Below are 24,193 nucleotides of genomic sequence, written 5' to 3'. Positions count from 1 at the left end.
TGGAATTCCAGTAAAAATTCACAGAAATAAAGTCCAGAGATACATTTTAAAATATTGCAGTTTTTCAAAGTTTTGGTTAAAATCATCACTATCACTCTTTCTTAAATAGGAAGCATCTCTTCTACAACCTCTCATTGCTTCTGCCTTTTCCTTAGCCCACTCGAGTTCTCTTTTCTCACCATTGGGTTAAATTTCTCCTTAACAGGCCCCTCTCTCTCCTTTGAAAGAAGCTCAAGACATGCATTCACTCTTAAAAACATTTAAACGCATCAGATGTTTAAGGCTCTGAGATAATTATTGAGGATTTAGTCAAGTAGGACGGGTCTTTGAAAATAAAGATCATTGTAAAACTATGCTATTGACTTTTCTCTCCTTTAGCACCTTAGTTCTTCCAAGAGCAATTTGCCTCCTGTAGCACTATATTCACCATTCAGCTTCTAAATTCTTATACTCAGGCTTCTGTTCTCACCGCTAGACTGAAAGTGCTCTTTAAGGATATTAATGGTACATCTATGGGCTTGTTCAGTTTTCATTCTCCTCAGAACTTTCTATATTTTTCACTGTGTTAATTAAACTCTCCTTTAAAATTTTCTTTTGCTTCTCTGTCTCATCATTATCTTCTTTTCTTCCTTTTCTTTAGATCAGCAATATTGGACACACCAAAAATACTTCAACTCTCCGCCAGTTAAAATGATTCTGATCTCGTCCGTGCAATACTTACCTCTTCATGAACTTGCATTTCTAGCTTCCCGCTAAATAGTTTTCATGTAATGTGTCTAATCACTTCAAAAGCAATGAAGTCGCATAAAGCTCATTTTATTTTACCAGGTGTTAAGTCTTTCCTGATCGTTTCCATTTCTGCCAAAGGTATCATCACTTTATTTGGCAACTAGACTGCAAACTGATGTCATAATTTAGGGTGAGACCTGGCTGGTGTGGCTCAGTGGATTGAGCACTGGCCTGCAAACCAAAGGGTTGCAGGTCCCCAGAGGTCCCCAGTGGGGGATGTGCTAAAGGCAACCACACATTGATGTTTCTCTCCCTCTCTTTCTCCTTCCCTTCCCCTCTCTCTAAAAATAAACAAATAAAATCTTTAAAATTTTTGAAGAAGCATGTAGTTCCACTTCTCAGGCACCAAACAATAGCCCCCTCTGCATACTTAGAGGTCATGGTCAGAAATCATCTTTCCTGCCTCAACTTCCTTGAAAGTGTTCCCTGGCTTTTTGCTCAAGGGGCAGAGACCATTTGTTTTTCCCTTCAGACACCATTTTCATCCTGCCCAGGAGCTTTATAAGTCTCCTGAGTCCGAATTCTGTGGGCACTCTCTTGATTTCTACCCAGAGACTGCCCAAGAACCAGGGCGCTGAACATTCCTTCACTAAGTTTAATTTCTTAGCCAAATATTTCGTGGAAATTTATGGACCTTAGCCCTTGATTACATAAAGTTAAGTGCAAAAGGAGTGGTTTCAAGATACACAACTTTATGTCTAAATAGTTATCTAGATGTGAATCCTTGGCTAAATTTCCTAATCTCTGCGAGAATCGTTACTATGTGCACAAAAACAATCAAATAGGATATGAGGGAAGTGCCTTTCACTGTAAAATAAATATTAGTTACATTTATATAATTTATATTACTTTTGACATTTTTCTAATAACATAAATTTTTCATTAACTTTTTACTGTCTTTACAATTAGGCATTAAAATATATGAACAAAAACCACCAAGATATTGAAAAGTTTCTACATATAATTAAGACTCTGGAATTGTTATTTCCATCCTATCCACCTGTTTATGTGCACAGTTCCTTCCAAATATAAACTTTCCATGAGTTTCTTGTTTGTGTTTCTGTTGGTAATTGGATTGCTGATTAATCACTTCACATCTAAAGGGAAGAGCTGTGATTTTCCTAGAATATAGAACCCAAAGCAAAGCCAATGGCTGAAGGTTTAATTGGGATGTGCAGTCTTAGGTTTGCATAGTTGGGGGCAAAAGGGGAAGTAGGCTACTAAAGAAGAAAAGCAGATGCAAGCTGGTAGATTTCTGAGCAGTTCACAGCTTAAAATGGTAACACAGTTGGTAGTTCAATAATGAGAAATGTCTCCCAAACAGGCCGTGTGGCAACGTTGTGACAAATCTGTCCATCAAAGGGGTAAAAGGAAACAAGTTATCTGTCAATTCGTCAAGTCTTCTTTTTCTCAGAGGTCAAAGTTTGTACCACTCTACATTATTTCTCTCTTTTCAAAACTGTGTTAACCAACTCTGCTTGGCCAGTTAGTAGTCTCACATTCTAATTCAGTGATGTTCTTACTGTGCCTACTGGCAGAAGTGTTCCTTCCACTGGAACCCAGGATCTCTTGCGGGACAAACCCAAAAGCCATGGAGAAGTAGAGCACCCATTCGTAAGGGAAGCCCTGGGAGTAACAGTGAGAGAGGAGCATCCTAAATCCACAACTTGTTTCCCTAACCCACGAACTCTCACAACTAGGCGTGCACAATTCAATACCAGAACTGATTCAATGCATGCACTGTATCTGGGAAGACACTGCCCCAACCGTGAGTGGTGCTGGGCCCAAAGCTGGTGCTTAGTCCCAGCCTTCAACACGCCCTTCCACCATTCTTCAGGCCAGACGTTTCTAGGTGATGGAGTACACGGTAAGACGATGAATCTCATGTTCATTAGCACAGTGTTATGTTGCCTTCACCATGAAGTAGGTTATGTTTTCCAAAGAAGTTTTGTCAGCCACACTATATCAATGGATCAGGAATTCTCTAGGCTATTGGATGGTGTTAAGGGGCAAAGCAGGCAAGCCTAAATCCAGAAGAAAGTACCTATGGAAGAAAAGATGGTTTCTGCCTCCTGCAGTATAAAAGAGGACATGTATAATTCACTTTCCACCAACTAGCTAGTTTATCTTCCCTAAAGAATTGTGTCCTATTAGGAACACTCAGTGATATAGCTACCCACCTTATTGATGGGGAGCTTATAGTTTCAGGCCCGTGCAGAGCTTCCAACCTCGCCCTCATGTTCATCTCTTTGTGGGCCCGTTGTAGAAACACGGAGATGGCCGAGGAAGGAAAATAGTGGATGTCTGCAGCACAGGTTACATGCCTGGGAGCACCACCAAAGGCTGGCTCCACGCTTGTGGGGACACCCTCAGCCTCCTCCCAGCCTTTCTGAGTGTGGCTTCTGTTTTTTTCTTCCGGCCAACTCTAGGGTCCCTTTAGAGAGATGAGCCATCACATAAGAAATTGTGTATTTTTGGTGATCCTGCTTATGACTTTAATTCTCTGCTCCCAGCATTTAAAACTAGCACTGCACAACATAAAATCGAATAATAAAATGTATGCTAGTAGTTTGAATTTTAATTATTTTTATGTAGGATGATATTAAATAACAAAAATCACTATATCAAATCAAAAGAGAAACTGTGAAGGAAAAGAAAAAGCTTTATATGCACCTCCAACAGCCTTTGTCTTCATGCTCTTTGAGCAGGAGGCTCTGCCTTTTGCGCTGTGCCTCCCAAGGAATGCAGCAGCCCTCCCTCCAGGAGATTCGGATATAGTACGTGAAAACTTTGAAAACCATCGTTCTACACATCAGGAAGTCAATGAGAAGGCTTTGCCAGCTACTTGCATCTCTCAATTACACATTTATATCTGAGAAGATAATCACAGAGGAGGTCTATGGAACTACTGTACCTGTGTTGAGGCGAAACTTCACTGACTGCACAGCTTCCATAGGTTACACCATAACCAGAGAGCTGTTACAGCATTTTAATGTCTCCACAAACCCCCGCATCAGGGATGTCAAGTCTCCTTTCTTCAGTTCACATCTGCCCTAGCAAAAGCTGCCGATCTCTTCGGGGAAAGACCAGAGGGAAATTTATTTTATATACTCGTGGTGGTATTCTTCTCAGGAGATCTCATTTTCCCCTTAAACTAGTAGATTCTGATTCCACAAGCCTAGTTTGATCTAGAAATTGTATGAAGGACCATAATTTGCCATTGTGGTGACTAATATCAGCTATTCCATGAATATAGGGAATCTATATGCCACTCAGGCCTTCCTGCTCTGGTTTGTTTTGTTTTGTTTGCTTTTTTTTTTTTTATAATCTATCTTGTCTCTGATGATTAACTGGTTCCATCTAGATTCTTCCATTTTGAATGTCAATATTTCCGGTGATATGAGACCCCAGGGAAGTGGCAGCATCTCTCACTCCTAACCCTGGACTTCTTAAAACTATGGGGCTCCCTTCAGCCACCTCCTTTGGGGCCTTCCCAAAGAGCATATAGTGAAGTTCTTTCAAAGTAATCCATTCCATTTCCCCCTCCCTGACTTTTGTTCTCTTCCTCAATAATGTGCCAGTGAAGTTCTGGCATCTCTCACTCATCGGTACTAGGGTATAACTCTCTCCAGGCTCCAGTGTAGTGTGCATGTCCATTAGGAAACTTAGCTCCTAGCCAGGACGTTAAATTCCAAATAATGAGGGAGTGGCCTACATGGGTACATGCTCATAACTTCATTCTTACCTTCCTCCACACTGGCCTAACACCCTCCAGATCAATCTCAATACATATTTCTTCTTAATTTCATTCATACAATTAGCCAGATCCTGAAACTGCTTCGAGTGCATATTATTCCTGCATTAATCAGTTTTCACTCCTCCACCGAGATGGTGCCCAGACTCTCAGTGAGGTGAGAGTCACATGGGATACCCTTGGGAGAGAGAAGAGAATTTAGACCCTCCACCCTCCCACTCCTGTATCTGTGCTGTCAGGTGAAAGGGGCTCACACATGCTCAGTGCAGGGCTGGGGGGAACCCTTCAGGGTAACTGCAACGTGGACAGCCTGTGCTGTATGACAAGCAAAGACAGCACCTTGATCCAAACCCAAAGTTTGTCAGCCCACATCTTCTGGCCAAGATCTTCCTATGTTGTAAGGGGGGGGGGGGGGGGGAGGGAATTGCATACTGATGTCTATTCCACGGGTTTACCTGGAACAAAGTAGCAGGACAACCTTAGAGAAAAACACTTGAACTAGACACCTCAGATTGATGGCCCTTCTTTTTGAGGTCCCCATAGGCAAAACCCCATGCCCTGCACAGGAGAGGTAAATGCAGGGAGGTGGCTATCTCCCATTTTCACAGTTTAATGGCCATCCTGATCCCCCATCTATTTTCATCTTTGGAAAGGAGTTGAAGGGGATGGAAGACCTTGCAAGACACTTCATTAAGACTAGCATGTCAGTGGGTGTAGAAGCGGGTACAATGGGAAGAAGGGGAAATATTCAGGACACGTGAGAAGCACCCAGTCATGGAATTGCTGCATTTCTCCAGAGGGTTCACCTGAGATATGTAGTCAGGCCAGGGTTATTTTGTCCCCTCCCAGAAGCCACGTAAACCCGTCCTTTTAGTCTTTGATAAAAACAATCACCGCACAGCACGTGGAGTGCATCACATAAGATTAGACCCATAGATGTGTCTGTTTGTGTTTTCCCGTCCCAGTGCTAGGTACTGCAAGTATCAAAGTCACCTGTGCACTGGGACGCAAAAGGCCCAAGAATTGGATTCACCCCACCTCCCTACTTAACTCTGATTATGACATAGGACCTCTGCTCCCCTCTCTGGGGAGAGGGACCTTGGCTTGACCCATACTCTTGCTTATTTTTGAAAACGCCCAGAGGTCCTTGTAAAATTTGTTAGGGTTCTCCAATTTATCTTTACACTGACTTGGAAGAGAGGAAGAAACAGTACTTGTGTCATCGCAGTGGTCATCGGGAAGTGGTCACCAGTGGGGAGCACCTCAACCTCCTTTGAGACCCTGTTACTGAATAATTAGATTCAGAAACCTCTTAGATTGGATAAGTCCCTTACCCAATTCTCCCAGGAGAGGGCGCCAGATCACCACTCTCATGCTGCTCTTCCTGCTGGTCTGTCTTCACCGATGGTCCATGACTATCTGTTCTGTGCCAAGGACTTGTCAGTCACGACCCGACTTGCGCTGCAGTTAGATGGACCTGACCTTCTCATAAGGGGGTTTCCATAACCAGCGGAAGCGCCGTGGACAGCCCTAGACAACTAAGACTGGTGAATGATCTTATCACGTACTGTTCCCACTCCATCGCTGTTAACCCAAAGGACAACCGTGGCGGCTTGCTGGGCTGCTCTGGCCTCTGCCACAATGGCTCAGACATGTGTTCACACTGGGCCAAACCCGTCTGAGCCCAGTAGCCCTCAGCGGAGGAAGGAGAGGGCCTCAGGTGTGCATGCTTTCTCACAGCCTGCCCTTCCCTTCTTCTTTAGGCAAAACCAAGGCACTTCCCCAGAAGGGTTTCTGCAGTGGCACGCTGCCCGTCCCCCAGCTCCCCGCTGCCCCCCTCGAAGTTTAATAAGATTACCACCTTTGTTTTGACAGCAAACAGTCACAACGGTCTCTTTAGTCTATTGGATGAAAAGATCTTGAAGGGACTTGACACACTTTTTCAAGAAAGAAACAAGCCTCCATTCCCTGCTGCATTGCAGGAAGTCTGCCTGTGTCAGGGACATGCATAGAGCCCTCTTACCACATCATCTGATGCACCTCAGCGCGCTGGGTCCCGCAGGTTGGGGTCCCGCAGTTCAGGGTCCCATCGCCAGGGGGCAACTGCCTGGAGCTGCTTCCCTAGCGTTTGTTAGAGCCACCTACTTGGATTTCTACCTTGGCCCAGGAGGTTGGCCAAGCAGTTGGGAGACTAACTAAAGGAAAGGACCAATGATCCCCCTGAGAACCAAAAGGTGTCTGTAAACAATTTATAACATAATGTTATTTTGTTTGATTCTAAGTACACACAGATAAATAATCAATGGGTTATTAATTTTGAGAGATTTAAATTCAACTATATATATATATATTTGTATAACCAGATTTGCCTTCTCATTTCTTCAGTTTATAAGAAGCTTCAAAGATATTTGGAATTCTTTGAGGGTAGGAAAATGCTTTAACTTAGTGTTTAGAGTATTTACTAAATATTTAATGTGGTTAGTGTGTTTAGTGTATTTACCTCAATGAATGCTGAGTATTTTTAGATGTATAGTAAATTTTAGTTGAATGACAAATTTGATGTGGCCTAGGCTTCATCTGTCAGCTTCACCCACTAAGTATTTGAATAACAAGCCTGAAAAATTGATATACTCACATGCCAGGCATACTTTAGTAGGCGGAATTCTAAAGATTTATCTGTCTTCCAAAATCCCCTGGTTATCCGCTCAAACACTAATGTAGGCATTGCTGTGGAGAGACTCGGCATATGGAATTGAAGGCGCTAATTAATCAACTTTGGGACAGAATGACCATCTAGGATTATCCGAGTGGAATGACATGGCACCTCAATGCAGAAGAGTCTGTCAGGGAGATGTGGCAGAATGACACCAAGGACAGATGAGGCAGGAGGGGAGATTGGGGAGATTGAAGCTGAGGATTCAAACTACCTTCCCTGTATTTAAAGATTCGAACTACCCTTATTGTATTTAAACATGGGGATAAAGATTCAAACTACGTTTGCTGTATTCAAACAACCTAAGCAATGCAGGAGGCTGAGGAAAACCTTCAGCCAACAGCCAGCAAGGACATGGGATGCCATTCCCCCAACCACATAGGACTGAACTTTCCTAACAAGCCAAATAAGCTTGAAAACAGATTCATTCTCAAAGACTCCAAAACTGGAGGCTTGTCAATTCATCTTGGGCTTGTGAATCCTGGAGCAGAAAATCAGCTGAGCCTGGAAAGCTGACCTTGAGAACTTTGAGATAGTAAATGGGTGTTTGATTTTAAGCCAATAAGGAAGGAAAAATACAATTACTTAAAACCCTTATTAAGTGCAAAAATGGGTGTTTAGAGTATTTTTAGAAATAATGAATAGCCGTTCCGTATGGAAACTCTCTGAGGCGGGGATGTACGCAGCTACTCTGAGGTATGAACTATTTTGCACAGTAGTGCTTGTCTGTTTTCTGCATCTTATTTATAAACTATAGTAACATTCTCTGCAATTGTGCTTGTCACTAGCTTCCATGTGTATATATGTAACAGTATATGTGGTAAAACAACTAATGGTTCTTTTATTTGCTGAGAGATAAATTAATGACATGCACTAAATAACTATTTGGCAAACTAAAGTAAAAATTAGTATATATTTGTATAGCTATTAAGATTATCTTCCTGCATTCCAATTGTTTTACACAAAGTATACATTTTCATTAATTTTTTATTTTATATTTTCCTTGGGAAGAGTTTTTATAGCTTCTTTCTGATTTTTACCTGATTTTTGACAATGATTACAATTGTCTACTGTGTAGAATGTTTAAAATAGGTTAAATATAACAGAATATATTGTGTTGTGATTTTTTAATGTTTCTTGTAGGCAACTAGTAAATTAGTCCACGCCAGAAGGGAAATAGTCTAAATTCTTTTATTAAGCAATACACAAATGCAAGATTATAATTAAAATTTTATAAATGGTCTATACTACTGCAGAGACCATTTAGACCTTAAGGTTGCAAAATCATAATGTACCTTTGTTGAAGAACTCCAGTGCTGTTGTTCACTGCAAAATAATCAGTGTGGCTATGCAAGCAACTTCCTTGCTTCTTTTTGTTGTTGTTTTTTTTTCTTTTTTCTTTTTTTAATCTACACATACTTTTTATCCCAATTGTCTGTCTGTTTTAGATTATGCAATTAAAAGACTTTCCTGATGCATCATTTATACTTACAAGCATAAGAACAAAAGACTATAAAAATACTGTACAAGTTGACAAAACAATCCTTCTTTGCCCTGAAAAAAGTTTTTTTTTTCTGTTAAGGTAAGGGATATGTTATCTTTCCATTTTCTGTAAGTACAGTATAGGCACTACCTGATAAAATGTATGTTTTTATACTTTTAAGTAAATTCTTACAGTAAATTTTCTGTAAGATGTCCTAGCATGGGAGACAGGAATGCTATCTTGCATTAAAATTATCTTTATCTAGCAAAGTGGTAGAGGATCATTATTTTCATGCTTTTATCAAGCACTGTAATTCCTTTAAGGTAACATTTTTGTGGCTGCTGTCCTGGACAATGAAAGAAACAGCGTTGAATGCACACTACGCAAAGGTCTCATGATTTGATTGGCAGTGATGCCATTTCTCCTGTGGGCTGGCACACGTCTGTGGCTTTTGTAGAGATTGTGCAGATTGTCACTTCCTTCTCACTTTCCCAGCTACTGCCGTTCTCAGTGATTTCCATAAGATACCTGAAAGAAACTTGCCAAATAGTGATGTAGAGCAATTTATGAAGAGGGAGGAAAGGTAGGGTTAGGTTCTACCAGGGAGTACATGTACCTACTCTTAGTAATTATAAAAATCAATGCTACCATTCAGGCTAATAATTTATGAATGTACAGTGTTACACAATTTACAAAGCAATGAGCATGTTTAAAGTAGTTTTTTTTTTGTTGTTGTTGTTGTTAAACCAAAATGAAAAAATGAATCCCAATTGGAAGTAGAAATGCTTAGCTGACTGAGCTTTTTTTCTTCTTGGTAGTGGAGTTTACAAATGATTTCTATACACTTCTGTTTGCATTAGTAGATAACAGGCATCACATACTGAAACTTTTGAATTATACGTCTCCAGTCTCAGAAGCAAAACAAATTATTACAAATGTTAAGGAATCCCCTGAAAATAATTGTATATACTTTGCATAATGTTGTAAAGTTTAGGAATTACTTTTCTCTAGTCTCAGTTGTGCTTGAAAGGTGAATCAGAAAAAGTTTATAGGATAGGAGTTTTTATACACCCTATTTTCAAGGCGAGATGATATTTTATAATAATTCCCTGCCTTTGCCTGGGAAATCATGACAAGAAAGTATTAGAATTCAGACTTTTTTCAATTTGTTTTACTAAAAATTCATTTTCACTATAATTTCTAAATTCTCTTTTCTCCTTAGCAACATTTGGTCAGAAGACACTTAAACTCATCAATTCATATGTTTTTAAGGGACTTAAAATAACAAATTATCTTTCATCCACATGATAATCTTAAAATATGAGTATCACACATTATTTCTGATACTGAGTAAGTTTTAAAATTGTTAGAAAGCAGTACTTTTTAAAACTGACAGTAGTTTTTCTAAATAGTTACTTCTGATTAAGTAGCCACACTTACTAGATGGTAAAGAACTAATGAAGAAAATTGGCTGCTAGGCATGTTATTCAGGCAGATTTAGATATAAGTAATTTTTCTGTTGCAGAGGAAAACTCAGAAATATACAGATACCAAAACACACGTGGTCCTTACTGTACACTGCTATCATTAAGAAAGGGAATAAAATATGATTCAACTAATTAAAGAAATCATACTGCATAGCCGTATTCTAAGCGCTGCTGACAACGTGAACACGACCAACGCTGTTCCGTCACCCACGTGGACAACTCACTGAACACTTCCTGCCTTATCGTCCAGATGACACTAATTACATGTAGACAGATAGATGATAGATACCTGTATATGACAGAAACCTTTTTCTTTTTTAGATTTCATTTATTTTTTAGAGATAGGGGAGGTGGGGTAGAAAGAGAGAGAGAAAAACATCAGTGCAAGAGAGAAACACGGATCGGTCGCTTCTCACATTTGGGAGACTGGCCTCACCACCCAGGCATGCGCCCTGAGCCAGAATCTAACAAGTGACCTTTTGCTTTGCCCACTGCAGCCCAAACAACCGATCCATGCCAGGCAGGGCAGAAATCGGGTTTTTATACAGTTTGCTCTATGTTTGTTTTTCAGCCTTTATTTGGAAACGTACTTGGGAAAGACAAAAAATTGCATGTACATAGCATCATAGAGTCTGCGAAAACCCTTGTTTATTTTTGTTTGTTTTCGTTTCTGAAGAAATAAGGGAAAAATACAGGTATTTTAAGGGAAATTGGCCAAGCTTGTATCTTCTAGTCTAGCATCCTTTTCTAGTTTTCAGGATTAAGATCCTTGAGAGAGATTAAAAAATGATAGTTCCTTAACCTTATAAGATATGATATATTTCCCTGAATATGATATATTTTCCCTGGTAGCTCAGGTGGTGTGAGTGTCAGCACCATACACCAAGGATGCAGGCTTGATCCCAGGTCAGGCCACGTGCAAGAAATAGCCAATGAGTGCATAAAGGAGAGGAACAACAAATCAATCTCTCTCTCTCTCTCTCTCTCTCTCTCTCCCCTCTCTCGAATCAAGACACAATGTAATGGAGAAAACATTTTAATTTTCAATATTTAGAAAGCTGATGAATAAAATAAACATATATTTACCCTGAAATTATTGTAGGAAAAATTAGAAGAAGGCAGATTTCACTTCAAAATGAGCCATTTTCTGACAGATTTCTTACAGGGCACTAGATTTCCCATCTCAGAAATGAGTTACTGGGTCAGCATTACACAGGAAGACGAAGTGAAGTATACGTTAACTTGAGTGACTTCAAACATCATTTCCAATCGGAGAGTACATGAGATTGCAGAAATTCCTACTGTATGACCCCGCTAGAAATTATGAGAATGGAACCAGATGGCCTCAACATTGTTTTTAGTACTTTCCAAATCTGTGACTTTATGAGAAACATTTCTTTGTCTTGGGAATTGTTATTCTGTCAGGAAAAGGTGTCTATCTCCTAACTGAGACTCCCTCTTGGCTTCCTTTAATCCACTTGCATTCTCATACCTTGGACTCCATTAAATCCTCCATTTTTTTCTCTTGTCATTTTATGCATATATATATATGTATATATGTATATATATACACACACACATATATATAACATTATACATAATGTTATATTCTTATAACATTACATTGCCTTCCTCATTAGAAAGTGACATTCTTACGGGACAAAACCTTTCTCGTTTTGTCTCTGTATTTCTAGTAGTAACACCGTACTATGTATAGAAAAACACACTTTAAGGTGGATACTGTTTTTATTCCCATTTACAGGTAAGGAATCCAACATCGCAATCATACAGCCAGTGGGTAGTAGGTTTGGGATCTAAATCCTGGCCAACTCTCCAAGCCTATTATAATCATTATAATCTATTAACTCTCTCTAATCATGAAGCCACATTATGGAACCCAGATATATCAAGAAAGAGGTGGAAACAGGCCCAGCTGAGGACTCAAGAATCAGGGCCCATCCATGTTACAGAAATCAGAGTAAGACAGTAAGTCCAAACTAGGTGGGCAGAGAACCAGGAAGGGGAATTAACCAGAGGACAGAGAGCCGTGTTAGAGCGATAGGAGAAGAGACTGTGTCTGCTCCCAGTCTCATCCGACTAAGATGTGAGAGTGCAGTGGGGGCCCTCTGAGCCCCAGCGTTCTCACGTGTAAGGTAACAAGGTGTGACTCTCTCTTTGCGTCTCGGTTCCCTTTGAACTCTAAGGCAGTGTTCAAGAGTTCAGACAGCAATTTTGACACAAGGATTAAAAATTCAGGCAAGGCAAATAATCAAAAGCTCAGGAAAATTGGTTTTAACCTGAAAGGGTTTGAGCCTGGACAGCAATATGTTACTGTAGCAACTTGAAGGAGACTGTTACGAAAGCCCTTGATAACTGGGAAAGGTGTCTTTTCCCACTCTGAATTTTTAGAAAGTTTAAAATCTAGAGGCAGTAGGAAAAAAACATTAAAGAGAAGTTCTTCCTGTCCCTCACATCCATTTGGGTCATGGAAAACCTAACATTTCTGAAAGGCATCATTCTATAAAATAAAGAGCCTAGAAATTATCATTTAAAATATTGGCAATAATTACCACTCTTTATGTTTAGATTTATGTGACAATTTTAACATAGCTGTTTTTTCAGCTTAGCAGATACTTTATTTTTATTTTTATTTAAAAATTTTTTTTGTAAATGTGATTGATGGAGTCCAATCACATTTTTTTTTATTGTTTTTATTGTTCAAGTACAGTTGTCTCCATTTTACCCCCACCCCAGCCATCCCTACCTCCCACCCTCAATCCTACTCCCCTTTGGTTTTGTCCATGTGTCCTTTATAGATGTTCCTGAAAACCCTTCCCTCTCCCCCCTCCATTATCCCCTCCCACATCCCCTCTAGTTACTGTCTGTTCGTTCTTTATTTCAATGTTGCTGGTTATATTTTGCTTGCTTGTTTGTTTTGTTGATTAGGTTCCGCCTATAGGTGAGATCATATGGTATTTTTCTTTCATTGTCTAGCTTATTTCACTTAGCATAATGCTCTCCAGTTCCATCTGTGCTGTCACAAAAGGTAGGAGGAGCTCCTTCTTTTTTTTCTCCTGCATAGTATTCCATTGTATAAATGTACCGTAGTTTTTTGATCCACTCATTTACTGATAGACATGTATGTTGCTTCCAGCACTTGGCTATTGTGAATTGTGCTGCTATGAACATTGGGGTACATAGGTTCTTTTGAATTCTTGTTTCAGGATTCTTAGAGTTTAATCCCAGCAGTGGAATTGCAGGGTCAAAAGGCAGTTGCATTTTTAGTTTTCTGAGGAAATTCCATACTGTTTTCCACAGAGGCTACACCAGACTGCATTCCCACCCACAGTCCACTAGGGTTCCATTTTCTCCACATTCTCTCCAACACTTGTTAACATAGCTATTTTTTAATTCCTCTTTTGTTAGGTATTATTTTACTAAGGTTTTCATAACAAAGGACCCAAAAGAGGGTAGTTTAAAGCAACAAAAATTTATTCTTTTATAGTTTAGACGCTTAAAGTCTGAAACCCAGATGGGAGCAGATTCAGGGCCAGATTCTCCCTGAAAGTTCCAGGAAAGAATCTTTCTTTGCCGTTTTCAACTTCTGGGAGTTCCTGGCAATCCTTCACAGTCTTTGCTTATAGCAGAATGACCTTGATCTCTCATCCCTCCACCTTCACATGGCCTTCTGCTCTCTGTATCTCTTCTGTCTTCATGCTTTCTTCTCATGCTTTGTCTGTGTCTCTCTGAGTTTCTCTTTTATAAGCACACCAGTCATTGAACTAGGGGCCACTGTAATCCAGCATGGCCTTATCTCAATGAATTCTATCAGCAATTACCCTATTTCCAAATACAGTCATATGCAGAGGCTCTTGGTGGACATGAAGCTTTGGGAGCCACTGTTCAATCCAGCACATGATGCTATGACAAAGACACAGCTTTAGAAGCTGAGATGCATGTGATGATAATAGAATCATGCATTTATCAGAAACTCTAAAAACATTGTTTGCAAAAGATGCTGAATTTTATAATCAGTTTTATAAATCTATGATTTTAGACTACAGCGTCACATTTCAAGCTTATGTAATAAGCCTCAACCAGAGGATATGGCTAATTCACCTTTCAGTTTTCCAGATTTTTGACTGTATGAGTCTCTTAAGAATTCATCTTTCTAACTAATAACCTTTTAAATGAACAATTAAATAAATTGTATAACCTCTGTTGATTTCAAATGAAACCAGAGATTCTGTGGTGGTTTGCAAAAGAGTGGCTTTCCCACCATACTGCTTAACGCAGTGATGGGGGGGTCCCTCTCACTGGCCACTGCTCACAAAGTGGAGGACGGTGCCACCGTGGCTTTTCACTCAGTGCACTTCTGTAGCAGGCGGTTTCTTTGCATTAACCATCGTCGTATGTAGCGTGTTGCTTCGGTACTAGCTGTTAATGAAGCAAAGCTCATTACAGTTCATGTTTAAGTTATTTGAGCATTAATAAAATATTTTACTGAAGTTCAATGCCCATATTTTAAACTTAATCAATAACCAAGACATAGTAATTAAAGCGATTGACTTATGTTGACCTGATGTTACCATTAATTGTTAACTAATTTTTAAAATGATGTAGAAAAATGAATTTATAATGGAATTTCAAATGAATTACTGTGTATTGATGTATTACCAATGAGATGAAAGACAACAATAATGGAATTCAGGAACAGAGGAAATAAATACTAGAAAATATGTTTATGGCAAATTCAGAATATAAACAAAAATAAGAAAATTCTGTCTAGAATAAGGTAATACTATAAGTTTTTATAGTTATAAAAATTACTTTAAAATATGAAGTGGCTCCCTGGCTGGGTAGCTAAGTTAGTTGGAACATTGTCCCATGAACCAAAAGGTTGTGGGTTCGATCCCTTTGGGACACATACAGGAGGCAACTAATCGATGTTTCTCTCTCACATCAATGTTTCTCTCTCTCTCTCCCTTCCCCTCTCTCTAAAATCAATGAATATGTCCTGAGGTGAGGGTTAAAATAATATTAATAATAAATAAAATATAAAGTAGCAAAAGTAGATAGTAGAATGTATTTGTTTTCATATGTTATTTATAAAGATTATTGTGTTTTACGTACTGGTAACTTAACTTTGTTGCCAAAACCTTTTTTTACAATAAATATTTCAATTTATATGTAAAAGATGTATATATGTATACATGTATTTCTATTTAGTGGAGAAACTGTCAGAGATTGAGACTAAATTTATTCTATTATATGGTCTAAATTACCCTTTCGATGTTATTTCCCACAATTTTTTGTGCTCATTTTCAGTCAAGTCGATGTAAAAATATGGCACTTTATAGTATATTATCTGTTATTCCATCTCTGTTTATGTGGTTTTCTCTGGTCAGAATGCATATTTTTCCATTTCCCATTCTCTAATTTACACTCCTACCTAAAATCTAGGTGCATTTGGAAAACCTGCTTTTACAAATTGATGACAGTTTCCGAGGCCCTGCGCATTTTATAGATGTCACGTGTGGGGCAAGACTGCAAATCCATTTTTTGGTCCTCACTACAATTATCCAGGATCATACATTAGGTGCTCAGCAAATTCATGAACAATGAGTAATTGCATGAACTTAACATAAAGGTGTTTTACAAGAGCTAAACAGGCCAAAGAGTTTCGATGTCTCTCATTATTTGTTCTCAGAAATCATGGAGAAACCAGGGTGCTAAAGCAGTGGGCACTGATATTTTTCTTCTTTAATAAATAAAACAGGATGAAACTCAAACAGTTTCCACAAACAAGAATGCCAAAAAAGGACAATATTAGGCAGGATGTCATTAAAAGGAGACTTGATGAAAAAAGTGAAAAGACTACAGAGAACTAACTCCCGAACTTCACAAGGAAGATAAACAATATACGGACAAGTATGAGACCCTGTAATATCTGGTATTGGCTCCTACTGCCCAGTTTACTTCTGGCAGATTTTACAAACAACACGACTTGTTCCAAGAAGATTTAGTATGGGCCACACAGATACAAAATTATAAAAGTATACTCTAACTTAGATATAAAAATAAAAGGAAAAAATAAAATCTGCTATAGTGATATTAAACAGAACTATTATCAGAGCTGTCTGGAAAAGACATCAAACTATAAAAGGCTATAGCTTTTCTGTCTGATACATCTCAGCTGGATTCTAAGTTTTCTAGAGGACAAATTAAAAAAAAAAGAATACCATCAATTTCTTAATTTACAACACCCATGATAAAAGCAAAGCAATTTACTCAGAAGTGCAATTACTCCTGTTACCAAAACCCAAAAGGAATTTCTCCCGAGGGTCATCCTAAGAAGGGCCCTGTAAAATATGATGAAATGTGCCTGGGGCGGTATCTTTATGACAGACAGCACTAAGCGTTCCACAGAGCTGTGTTTCATGGCGCCCTTGCCTCTGTACTGGTAGGGTAGCTATGCGATTCTGTGTGTGGTTTAACAGAGGTGTAGAATGTTTAATAACAGGAAAAATAGATATACAAAGCATCTTACAAAAATTCTCCATAAAAAACATCTCCACCTCCCTGTAGCTCTTTAGAGGAATTTGGTGGCATTAAATTTTAGGACACTTAATTGGTTTGTTCAGTACATAGGTATGAGCCATCTATAATTTACACAGCACTGGATTAGGAACAGAAGAAGCACCAGAAACAAAACAATTCCCAGGAAATGGGCTCTTCTGTGCTGTCAATACAGTGTAAATAAACACGACAGATGGCCTGAAGGAAATTAAAAATTGACACTGTCTTGTGAAAGCTGAAGGCACGTCAAGCCTGGGATTCGATTCCAGGGATGCGCTGCGGACACGGTTCAGGTGACTGCGGGAACTAAGGCTGAATGGGCTCTGATCTGCAGATAAATGAGCACTCCCCGGACCTTCTGTTCCAGCGTAGGCAGGATGCCGTTTTTAGAAGAGATTTCGTCCCGCTTGATTTCAGGTTTTAATACAGTGTAAGCACCCTATTGCCATTTCTACCACATATGTGGCTTTAAAGCTAAGAGACGTTAGTTACATCTTCCTTAGAGACGTCTCGGGAGACCTGTCGGGGTGGGAGAGAGACAAAAGGGAACAGCCCAGTCTTCGTTGGCTCTAACCCCACCTCAGCCACAGAGGCCTCTCTGCTAACACGCAAGACAGCTTTCTTTCTGACGAGTAGTTTTTTAATGTGTCTGAAAAACACTGCACTATTCCGAACTATTTCCAAGATGTTATGTTTGCAGAAATCATAAAGACACCTATCAATAAATGTGCACTGTTCGCCTGCTGTGTTGCGGGAGTTTCGTCTCCTGGAGGTGAACGTCCGTGCTGAGGCCCCCGAGGGCACCAAAGGTGAGGCTGCAGTCGGGGACTGCATCTCGGAGATCTGAACCCCCTGCACTGCGCCCCCTGAGAATGCGCGGGGCAGCCAGGTCAGGCGGGAGGGAAGGGGGAGTCCAGGAGACCTTAGACAACAGGCATCTTTGAATGGAGTCTTAGAAAATGGCAGACTAGGAACACAAGGGGAATATAGTAATTTTAAGCAGTAGAATGAGTGAGGAAGGACATGTCGAACAGTACAGCAATGAGAAAGAAGGGCAGTGTTGTGCCTGGAATGTAAATAAGGAGGGAAATGAGGTCTTAGAACTGGGAAGAGGCGCGATCTGTAAGACCAGTGCACTTAACCAGGAGATCTGAACCAAAGACGAGGGAAGACCTCATGAAACCGAACTACACGAAAACGGTAGAGGACTGTCGTGAGAAATTTGTGTTCTAAAAATACTATTTTGGCATTACTGCGGAGGGTACGACAAAGAAGGTGAGAATAGAGTGGAGCACAGTAACTAGAAAGTTATGGCAGCGATCTGGTGAAAATTCGTGGGAATCTGCTTCGAACCAGAGAAACCATTACGGAAGGATGGAGCATAAAAGACACCTAACGGCTGGGGCGCATGAGATTTTGTGATCTGTGGACTTTCTGTCCTGTTTTTTTCCCTTCTGAACATACAGCGACATAAATATTTTAAGTCATTTCTCTCTGTCATTTTATTCTCACTTTCTGATTCATGTATATATAGTCAAGCTTTAAAAAAATTGAAATGTTACTTTTTATATTCACATCTTACATAGCTTCCACTTGAAATTTAAACATTTAATCACTTAGTACATTCTGCCTGCATAACAAAGCTCAACATTATAATCCCCCAGTTATTACAAGATCTGTGCTGTCTTGGCTACATTTACACTTCAATTACAATTACAATGCTTTCATCTTAACAGCTCCTAGTTTCTGAAGGATTAAGTCTTAAGGATTATGATATAATGAGAACAAAGGTTATTGACTACTTTTCTCATTGCTTTCTGAAGTGCTTTGCTAGCTAAGGAAAAGTGAAACCAAATTTATGCCAAGATGTTTTCTCCCCGCAGGAAAACATAATGGAAGTTATGAGAAATCAAGAGTTCTTACTGCTTCCAGCCGAGGAGCTCCATAAGCTCCTGGCCAGTGATGACGTAAATGTTCCTGACGAAGAGACCATCTTCCACGCGTTAATGATGTGGGTCAAGTACGACATGCAGAGGAGATGCAATGACCTGAGCATGCTTCTTGCCTTTATAAGGCTGCCACTGCTTCCCCCACAGGTAATGGTGATGCTGGTTTCATAGCTACGATGTACTAAGACTATATTAATAAGTTTTATATAATCCAAAGTTTAAAAATAATAAGAATGACTTTTGAACTAAGCAAACCGTACCCATAAAGCGCTTGGGAAAACAGTACTGTCGAATGAGAATGTATATGGGGCATACATAAACACACACACACACAGACACATTTGAAGGCGCAAGGCCCAACCGTTTTCCAAACTAAGTTTTACGACTCTCCTTTGTCACTTTTTATACTTGTTCATTTATTGAAAGCATCACAAACCACTTATTATTATTTATTCACAGTTTTATTTTAAGTTGTAATTAGATATTTTTAAAGGTAAATTTGCTGTTGGAAAAAGGATGGGTGATGGGTCTGAATCCCATCTCTGCCACATACTCATTCATGTTTACATGACATGATATTACTCACCTTCGCTGATATTCAACTTCTTCACATATAAAATAAAATTACACTAGCACATGAAAGCTCTGGGAGGACCAAACTGCATAATATGTGTAAAGTACCTAATCTCAATACTGTATCCTAGAAGATTTTTTTGCTCTGTTGTTTTAAAGCTTGATCCATCTGTATCACTCTACCTATCTGTCCATCCATCTATTCTATGGTGCAATGATATAATCATTCTCTAATGTAAATATATCCTTATGGCAATTTTTAAGACTCAATATATGAGACTTTCTCAGGCTACCCAAGCTTGAAGGCAGCTCTTACCCCGGAAGCAACAGGTAGAATTGTGTGCATACTTTATATACAGGGGGTGTGGGGGCCCATACATCCACCTGATATTTCATTTGGATCTAAACCTCCTCAACATTTCTACTAATCCATATATCACTAAGAAGAAAAGACAGGGGATTAGGACATCAGAAAAGCATGACAAACAATCATGGTGTATTCATGACAAGTGAAGAAGTGAGAGATGTGGGCAAATTATTGGGAATACGGGAAGTTAAAAAACACTACATAGTTATTGGGAAAACAAATGAAGCTTTATAATTAAAGTAATAATTGTGTTTCATTTGGCTCCTGAAATGAATACAAGAGTAGAAGCAGAGAGAAAGAATTTCTTAGAGGCTTGCCTAAACAAAATATATAAACTTATCCTACAAATGGAAAGGAAACGTGCATTTAAATAACTGAGCAAACAATACATTGGTAAGCCAAGCACTGACTTTTTCTGCAACTTCCACTTTAGGTTCTGATGCCAGCTATACTCAAAGCCTGGGGATTCTCTCTCAGGATAGAAACGGTCATTGATGACCATTGGCCAATAATAGGTAGATAGCCATTATCCAATGATAGATGCTGTGAAAATTGGTCTCTGTTTATTGAAACGTGGGAAGCTAGGAGTTACACTTGTGTTCAAAATCCTCTAAAATAGTAGGGCACATACCAGAGGAGGTCAAGAATGTAACCAGAGCTCCACCTTTTCATGACATGCCTTTCCTTCATACCTCCTTCCCCCACTGTCTTGTCATCAAAAGTAAGAGATGCTCCTGCCTGTCCATCTCATCTAAACGATTACATCAGAACAGCATGACCACCTTACTAGTGTATTTGTTCCTAAGGCTACACATTGCACATGGAGCTTACATTCTTAGTGGTTCAACTGCTTTATCTTGCTTAGTGAAATAAACGTGTTATCATTAGAAAAAAATATGTAACTTTGTTTTGCTGTATCTGGTAAAAAGCTTTTAAGTGAACTTGTATGCAACTTCCAATAAACAAACATAGCCTAGGTCTATCTTCATTCTTCACCTCTCAGATTGGAGTTATTACAAATATAACTTTCTATATGCTTTCAAACAACAGATGTACAGGAGGAAAGAGTAAAACATTTACTTTTCATGAAATGCCTTTGGTTATAGGCAGAGTTATTACGTCTGTAAGTAATATTAATGAACTGCATGTTATTATGTGTTTTCCAAAGAATATTTCTAAACTTAGAAGGACCACTGCAAAGTAGGGATTATTAACTGTTTTGCACAAAGGAAAAAACAGGTCCAAAGAGGCTTTTCAAAGGTCGTAGAGCTAGTGGAAAATGCAGTTTGCCTGCAAATCTGGGTTGGCCGGATAAGAACATACAGAGAGATGTTTCTTCTGTGAATTTGTGTTGCTTACCTGTTTGCCCTCTGACCTGGAGGATCATAAAAATGTCTTGAATGGAACGATGCTGAAGGTTCCCATAAAGAGCTGGAAAAGAAATAAGAGCAGAGGAATAGGAACTAACACACACTTATTCCTTTTATTGGTTACAAAACACATGCAACATATATTTTATCTCATTTGATTTCTACAATATCCTTCTGTATTCATTATTATTATCATCATTTACAAGTGAGCTAATGGAGAATCAGTATGATGACCCTCTTTCTATCACACTGTAGAGCTCAGATTTCACTCTATTAATACAGGGTGGGGCGAGAGTAGATTTAAAGTTGTGAGTACAAGAAACACAGTTTATTCTTGTGTTATTATTTATTAATGATCACATTATTTTCCATATGAACCACCATAAACTACATTTGCCCCACCCTGTATCTAACACGTAATGTGGTTTTTCTTCTCTGGGGGCAAATAAATTCATTATTTATTTCCCTGGTCGGCTTCATATTCATGGCAATGTCCAGCCAGATTTTTTTTTAAGTAGCAGAATCTAGGATTTTCCAACTTTTACACAACTTTTAAAGCTGCTAAACATTTTAAAGTCCTTCAGATAAGCCATTGTGATAATCAGGGAACATTTTTTACTTGACCCTGGAGCCATTAAATGAGGTGTTTTTCTTTAGTCTTATCTCTATAGGTACAGGTCTTGTACCTATCTCTTGCACAGGTCTTTTATAGTCGTTGAGTGATTTGTGGGTATACACTGTATGTGTGTAATTACATTACATATGTAATTGTATGTTATAATATAGAATTATATAATATTTCTTACAACAAAACACAATATTGTATTTTAAAATATTAATACTATTTATAGAAGTTAGAGTATGCATTTTTGTAGTGCAGTGAGGATTTATTTTCAAAATGGTGTAGTATTTAAACTGAGACAAGAAAAGAATCTGCCTTTTGAATTTGTAACATAATTTCTTTAGAGGTAAAGATAAATTTCAGGTGAATGAAAGAACAATATTTGGAAGATCAGTTGAGTAGCTTATAATATTGTTAAAGAAAACATAACAAAGAACTGACCAAGGCAAGAGTAGGAAAAAAAGATTTAGAGATGTTTAAGGTGAGAGGGGAGGGGAGACAGAGAAATGCATGTTTTCAGGATAAAGTTGAACTAAATAACTTGTAAATACATTTATGGCAATGAGTTTCTATGTTTCCATTCAGCAAATGCATGGAAAAAATATTCCCAACTTAAAAAAAATGACAACAAATACACAGACTTCAAAAACAAAGAAAACATATTAAACAACTGACTAGAGACACAATATAAATTTAGATTACACTAGTAGTCCTATCTCATGAAACAGTTGACCAATTTGACTTAAGCAGATCTCAGTTCAATCATTTCTCACAATATAAATGTTCATGTCTGATATTATTAGGCCCATTTTCTGTATCTGTGCTTAGTTATTTATGAAGTTCAAAAGAGAAAAATCAATTCTGAGACTCCTTATTTATAAATTAACATGTTATTATGAAGTATGAATAATGGTAGTTTTATATAGAAAATACAATGAATATGTAAAATTTGATACAGAATGCGGACTTTAGTTAACAGGGATACACAAAATGAGCTTCAGAAAAGAAGAAAAGATATTTAAAAACTTAGAAGTAACAATGTCTATTTTATTTCTATTAAATTATAATAGCTAATAGAGAAATAAATTCAAATATGATTTTGCCATGGAAAGGAACAGAGGAAAAGGCAAAATGAAAGAATACATAATTAAGATACGATATTGGGATATATTATCTATGAAATGGTAAATGACTTCTATTATCTTTTCAAATTAGAAACACAACCTAATAGTTTCCACTTTTTCTTGAATACCCAGATGTTTAAAAACTTCAACAGAACTAGATAAAATTTCACTTTAGAGAATGATTGACTATATGTAGTCGTACCCCAAAGATATGGTGGGTTTGGTTTCAGACGACTGCAATAAAGTTAGTATTGCCATAAAGTAAGACACACTAAGTCTTTGGTTCCCCAGTGCATATAAAAGTTCCATTTAACCTGTGCTATAGAAAACACATTTTTGCTGAAAATTGCCATCTTTCCTCTGAGCCTTTAGCAAGTTTCCATCTTTTTGATGCTGAGGGGTCTCGCCTCGATGCTGATGACTGCTCGCTGATCAGTATGGTGGCACTGAGGACTGGGTTGGCTGAGCTAATTTCTTAGAGTAAGAGAGTGAAGCTGGCTGCAGTGATTTACTCTTCCTTTCGTGCATGACTTCTCTGTAGCATGGGGTGTTGTTTAATAGCATTTTACCCACAGTAGAACTTTTGTTCAAAGTCGAAGATGATTCTCTCAAACTTTGTTGCTATTGATTTATCAACTCCGTTATGTAATGTTCTCAATTTTTGTTGTCATTTCAACGATTTTCATAGCATCTTCACCAGGAGTAGAGTCCACATGAGGAAACCACTACTTTCTTTGCTCAATCATAAGAGAATACTCCTCCTTCATGAATGTTTCACCATGAGATTGCAGCAGCTAGGTCAAATCTTCAGGCTTCCCTTCTATTTCTCTTGACATTTCTACCACAATACAATTACTTTCTCCACTGACTTCTGGAACCCATCAAAGTCTTCCATGAGGGTTAGAATCAACTAATTACAAACTCCTGTTAATGCTGATATTTTGACCTCTCTTCTGAACACACGTATTCTTAATAGCATCTATCAATAGAATGATGAATCCATTCTTTCCAGAAGGATTTCAATTTACTTTGCCCAGATCCACCAGAGGAATCACTATCAATAGCAGCTATAGCCCTACGAATATATTTTTTAAATAAAACTTGAAGATAAAAATCATTCCTGATCTAAGGGCTACAGAATAGATGTTGTGGTAGCAGTCCTAAAAATAACATTAATTTTGTGTGTGTATGTGAAAATATATTTAATATATATAAAATATAATGACTGACACAGTAATGCAGAATATGTCTCATATATTATTATTTAAGGTACAACACTATTTCTGTAAAATCACATGTTAATTTTGCAATGGCATCCTATAAACAATGCTCACAGTTTTCCTTTGTTTTATTTTTTCTTTATTTTTAGTGTTGACAATATTA

The 24,193-nt window shown here is 38.4% G+C and overlaps 1 protein-coding gene across 1 annotated transcript in view; it reads left to right on the top strand.

Annotated features, from left to right (window-relative positions):
* The window catches only part of KLHL1 (kelch like family member 1), a 303,818-nt gene that overhangs the window by 182,697 nt on the left and 96,928 nt on the right, over positions 1 to 24,193 (top strand). The window contains exon 5 of the mRNA XM_053916504.1: positions 18,689 to 18,901. Within this exon, the coding sequence (XP_053772479.1) occupies positions 18,689 to 18,901 (213 nt within the window). The remainder of the gene's footprint in view (positions 1 to 18,688; positions 18,902 to 24,193) is intronic.

Source organism: Desmodus rotundus, chromosome 13 (assembly GCF_022682495.2).
Source record: "Desmodus rotundus isolate HL8 chromosome 13, HLdesRot8A.1, whole genome shotgun sequence".
Lineage (NCBI taxonomy): Eukaryota > Metazoa > Chordata > Mammalia > Chiroptera > Phyllostomidae > Desmodus > Desmodus rotundus.
Note: the sequence above shows the minus strand (reverse complement) of the source record. Positions and strands in the feature narration are given on the sequence as shown.